The following is a 5,000-nucleotide window of genomic DNA, read 5'->3' as shown; positions in this document are numbered from 1 at the left end:
AGATGAGAAGAACTACTAGACAGGTGTATTAGGGAACGCTTGTGATTATAACAGGGTTTTGAAGACCGGATGGGGCTTTTTTTGTCAACAAATGGCAACGTTTGTCACACGAGAAATACAGTACATAAAGCATGATGAGTTTCTCTAATGCTCTCTCTGCCCCAAATTTCTGGAGTCCGAGTCAGTCTCTTAAAACTGTCTGCGTCACTACCCTCAATAAGCTTCCAGGCATTAGAACAAGCCTTCCTGAAATGTCCCATAATTGCCTGCTGACATGGATGATATGAAGCAGGATATCATGCTATACAATGAGCCATGTAATAAAGTTGTATGATTCAATTCCTTTCAGCCAGGCTTCTTCTCTTTTCTCTGTTTCTCTCTCTACCTTCGGTATAGTGTGTCATTTACATGCTTCACAGCCTGTAGCCAAGCAATCATATTTACCCCTTTACAGCCCATAAACGGGAGAGGTGTGAGGGCTTTTAACAATCGCAGGACAATATATTTTTTTAACAATTCCTTTTTAAACCTAGCGCATTCACAGAGCTATAAGGGACTATGCTGTTAATGTGTAATTTCATTATGGGTTTATATGTGACTTTGTTTCTAAATACTACAGTATTTAGGGTCATGCAGGCTACAGGGTGTAAATATACATGTTCACTGACTGCAGTTACTTTGAGTTGTAGTCCAACACACTGCCAGAGGGGCCAAGTGGACAGGTCATTTTACAGTATACAGTTCAATAAGCATTACGATGCTACTTTGGAAATGATGTAGGAAGAAACGTTTTCGCTCTTATGAAATCTGTCAACAGTCCTTCCTCATAAATACGTTTCCAAACATATAATTCTTCAAGAATGCTTTGATGGAAAAAGTATTTCCCATCATGCCTTTAGATTTTCTGCCAGTCAACAGACAACCTTATTCTAAGAGCAGCTTCTACAACCCAAGTCTCCATGGCCCTATAGTGTTTACCCATTGGAGTGCACCAGCACATTGGTTTTTCATATCATTTTTTTTCCCAGTAACTTCACCCTGGCTTTAATTCCGCTCTGGTGAATGCAGACTGATCAATCTTTCTCAGTTACCATCTGTATGTCCTTAGCCATTCTCTTTGTACTGTACTCTACAGTCTGGCTAGTGGATAGTCAGTATCCTAAGTGAATTAGAAAACTTAAATATCCTTTGTGTTGAGTGTTCTTGCTTGCATCTGCTTTAGTAAATATTCAGACAATAACCATGTCCATGTTTGCAACTGTTTTGAGTCCTTTTCTACCCCCAGTTTGATGAATGTAAGGTTTTTGTAGTGTATGCATGTTTAGCTAGTAAAAGCCTATATACTGACACGTAAAGAGATTTGTAGGGGGCCTATATATTTTGTCATTCATGGTATACCAGTGATGAACTCTCAAGCGAACCAAAGAAACACAGCTCCCTGCTTCCTCTGACACTCTGTAGGAGGGGCAATCATAATCAGAAGCCTTTGATACATTATTTCTGTTCAGATCCATATTTCATATTTCTATGAAGAACACTAAGACTCCGTCCCAAATGGCACCCTATTGATCAAAAGTATTGCACTATATAGAGAAGAGCGTGCCATTTGGAAGGCATCCTAGACTCTCTATGGAGCATAATTACATTTCAAGTCTGGCGTTATGACTTCTCACACACACACACACACTCAGTTGAAGGGTCCTTTTGTATCATTTTACCCCTCCAGAATTAAAATGCAGACCCCCTGGCGCTGTTTCATAGACTGACATCTCAATAGGGATGACGTGTTGAATCGCAGCTGAATAGTGACGTACCAAACAGACAGTTTTCATATTTGTTTCAAAGCACTATGCAGGTACACAGTATGACACAGACAATATTTAGGAGAAAAAATGAATACCTTCAAGACAATAGCCCAATTTCTCAGCGCTCTGTACTGTGAGGGTGTTGAAAGATTTCAGAAATAATACACGTTTCTAAGTTGCCCTCCCTCTCCCCGTCCCTCTCTCACACCCTGTTCCCCTCCCTCTCCCCGTCCCTCTCTCACACCCTGTTCCCCTCCCTCTCCCCGTCCCTCTCTCACACCCTGTTCCCCTCTCTCCCACCCTGTTCCCCTCTCCCACCCTGTTCCCCTCCCTCTCCCCGTCCCTCTCTCACACCCTGTTCCCCTCCCTCTCCCCGTCCCTCTCTCACACCCTGTTCCCCTCTCCAGACTTCAGCTACGTCCAGTACTCTGGTGATTCCTACTTGGAGTTTGAGGGCATTGACCTTGGTGCCAACAACAACATCACTGTGAGGTTTCAGACCCGGGAGGCCCAGGGGACCATCCTGTACGTGGACCAAGGAGTAGTGACCAGGGGCTTCTTTTTCATCAAGCTCTTCATCCAGGAGGGAATGCTACAGGTGAGGCTTTCTCTGTATCCCAAATGGCATCCTATTCTCTATATAGTGCACTAATGTGGGATGCCCTGTGTGCTCTGGTCAAAAGACTACATGTTTCGAGTCTCTATGAAGTCTTTGATGATTTTGCTGTTTCATTGTTGTTTACAGTACTGCCTATGTTGGCTGATATAGCCTATAATTGCAAATGTTTTGTGGACCATAGTGCTTTGTGCTATGTTTTTATCCCAAACAAATGATGCATCATGTAGCAGACTATTATCACACCCTGTTCTGATGCATCATGTAGCAGACTATTATCACCCTGTTCTGATGCACCATGTAGCAGACTATTTCTTCTCTGTAATGTGTTTCAGTATGTCTTCTCCTGTAACCGAGAGGAAGGGATCAGAAGGATCAATACATCCATCCGTGTTAACGACGGCAATCCATACATCGTCTACGTCAGGTGGATTTACTTTCTTAGAGATTTGGGGCCGCTTTTCCCAACACAGAATAAGCCTAGTCCTGGACAAAGAAGTGCTTTTGAATGGAGAATCAGGACTAGGCTTAATCTATGTCTGGGAAACCGCCTCTTAAAGGTCCAATGAAGCTGTTTTCATCTCATTATTAAATCATTTCTTGGTAACAATTAAGTACCTTACTGTGATTTTGTTTTCAATTCAAATTCTTAGCATAGAGCAATGTCTCAAGCAATAATTTTGCTAGGACTGTCTGGGAGTGATCTGAGTAGGGAAGGGAAACTGAAAACTAGCTGTTATTTGCAGAGAGGTTCAGAGCTCTCTTTCTTATTGGTCTATTAACTAATTTACCGCTTGTAACCAGGCAGGCCAAAACTCCATCCCACCAAAACAGGCTGAAATTTCAGGTGGTCTTTTCATACAGCTCTTACACTAAAAGGGCATTATCATAATTTTCACAATTTACAGTATTATTCCAACTTCGTAGTGTGGAAATGTATATAAAACACAGGAAAATCCAGTTATTCACTGCACTGGGCCTTTAATGAAAACATAAGCCTACTCCATAGAGGCTCGTACATGGTTAAAACAAGTTGTAACAAAGCATTATACCTGTAGGCTTAGTACCAAAGTGGTTCCCAAACATGTAATGACATGGTAAATACAACATCATAAGTCTGATGGAATTAGCTTGAGATATGAATTTGTACCGATAGACATGCCCAATATGTCCCTAAATTGTTCTGGGGGTTTCAAAATACAATATCCCAAATGAATGACAAGAGTTAGGCAGTTTCAAAATGATAAACTGATCAGTGCTCTAAAGTAATACAAGGGGCCCTGCAGCTTCAAAATATTTCTCATTTAAGGCTAAGGGCTGCTGGCTGTGACTTGATCCCCCGCCAATTCTTCATTTTAAGTGTATTAATCTGTCATATCTGTTTTTCAATAGAATAAAAACTAGCATCACTTGAAAATGCAACAGCAGCACAAATCCATCATTATGCCCAGGCAGCAGCCCTAAAACACCCTGGCAAGACAGAGAGCTGGCATAACCAGTGTAGAGACAGGGAGCTGGCATAACCAGGATAGAGACAGAGAGCTGGCATAACCAGGGTAGAGACAGAGAGCTGGCATAACCAGGGTAGAGACCGAGAGCTGGCATAACCATTGTAGAGACAGAGAGCTGGCATAACCAGGGTAAAGACAGAGAGCTGGCATAACCAGTGTAGAGACAGAGAGCTGGCATAACCAGTGTAAAGACAGAGAGCTGGCATAACCAGTGTAGAGACAGGGAGCTGGCATAACCAGGATAGAGACAGAGAGCTGGCATAACCAGGGTAGAGACAGAGATTTGGCATAACCAGGGTAGAGACCGAGATCTGGCATAACCATTGTAGAGACAGAGAGCTGGCATAACCAGGGTAGAGACAGAGAGCTGGCATAACCAGTGTAGCGACAGAGAGCTGGCATAACCAGGGTAGAGACAGAGAGCTGGCATAACCAGGGTAGAGACAGAGAGCTGGCATAACCAGGGTAGAGACAGAGAGCTGGCATAACCAGGGTAGAGACATAGAGCTGGCATAACCAGTGTAGAGACAGAGAGCTGGCATAACCAGGGTAGAGACAGAGAGCTGGCATAACCAGTGTAGAGACAGAGAGCTGGCATAACCAGTGTAGGGACAGAGGGAGGGGAGAGGGAGTGAGAAGGGAGAGGGCAAGAGCGGGAGAGCTGTCATAACCAGAGTAGGGAGGAGGGAGAGAAGGGAGAGAGAAGGAAGAAGAGAAGAGATGGAGAGCAAGAGAGAGAGAGCTGTAATAACCAGCATGTAAGGAAGGAAAGAAAGAGAGGACAGAGAGGAGGAGAGGAAGAGAACAGAGAGGGGGGAGGAGAGAACAGAGAGGGGGAGAGGAGAGAACAGAGAGGGGGAGAGGAGAGAACAGAGAGGGGGAGAGGAGAGAACAGAGAGGAGGAGAGGACAGAGAGGGGGAGAGGAGAGGACAGAGAGGGGGAGAGGAGAGGACAGAGAGGGGAGAGGGGGAGAGGAGAGGACAGAGAGGGGGAGAGGAGAGGACAGAGAGGAGGGAGAGGACAGAGAGGGGGAGAGGAGAGGACAGAGAGGGGGAGAGGGGGAGAGG

At 44.4% G+C, this 5,000-nt stretch overlaps 1 protein-coding gene across 1 annotated transcript in view; it reads left to right on the top strand.

The window, feature by feature from the left end:
* The window catches only part of LOC311115282 (protein eyes shut homolog), a gene marked incomplete at both ends in the record, with an annotated part of 72,457 nt that extends 69,609 nt beyond the window's left edge, over positions 1-2,848 (top strand). The window contains 2 exons of the mRNA XM_084190477.1: positions 2,213-2,403; positions 2,757-2,848. Coding sequence (XP_084046603.1) covers positions 2,213-2,403; positions 2,757-2,848 — 283 coding nt within the window. The remainder of the gene's footprint in view (positions 1-2,212; positions 2,404-2,756) is intronic.
* Positions 2,849-5,000: the final 2,152 nt, after the last annotated feature.

The sequence above is a fragment of the Coregonus lavaretus genome (assembly GCF_964263955.1).
Source record: "Coregonus lavaretus genome assembly, contig: HAP1_SCAFFOLD_2505, whole genome shotgun sequence".
In the NCBI taxonomy this organism is placed as follows: domain Eukaryota; kingdom Metazoa; phylum Chordata; class Actinopteri; order Salmoniformes; family Salmonidae; genus Coregonus; species Coregonus lavaretus.
The sequence above is the reverse complement of the archived record's forward strand: the minus strand, read 5'-3'. Positions and strand labels throughout refer to the sequence as shown.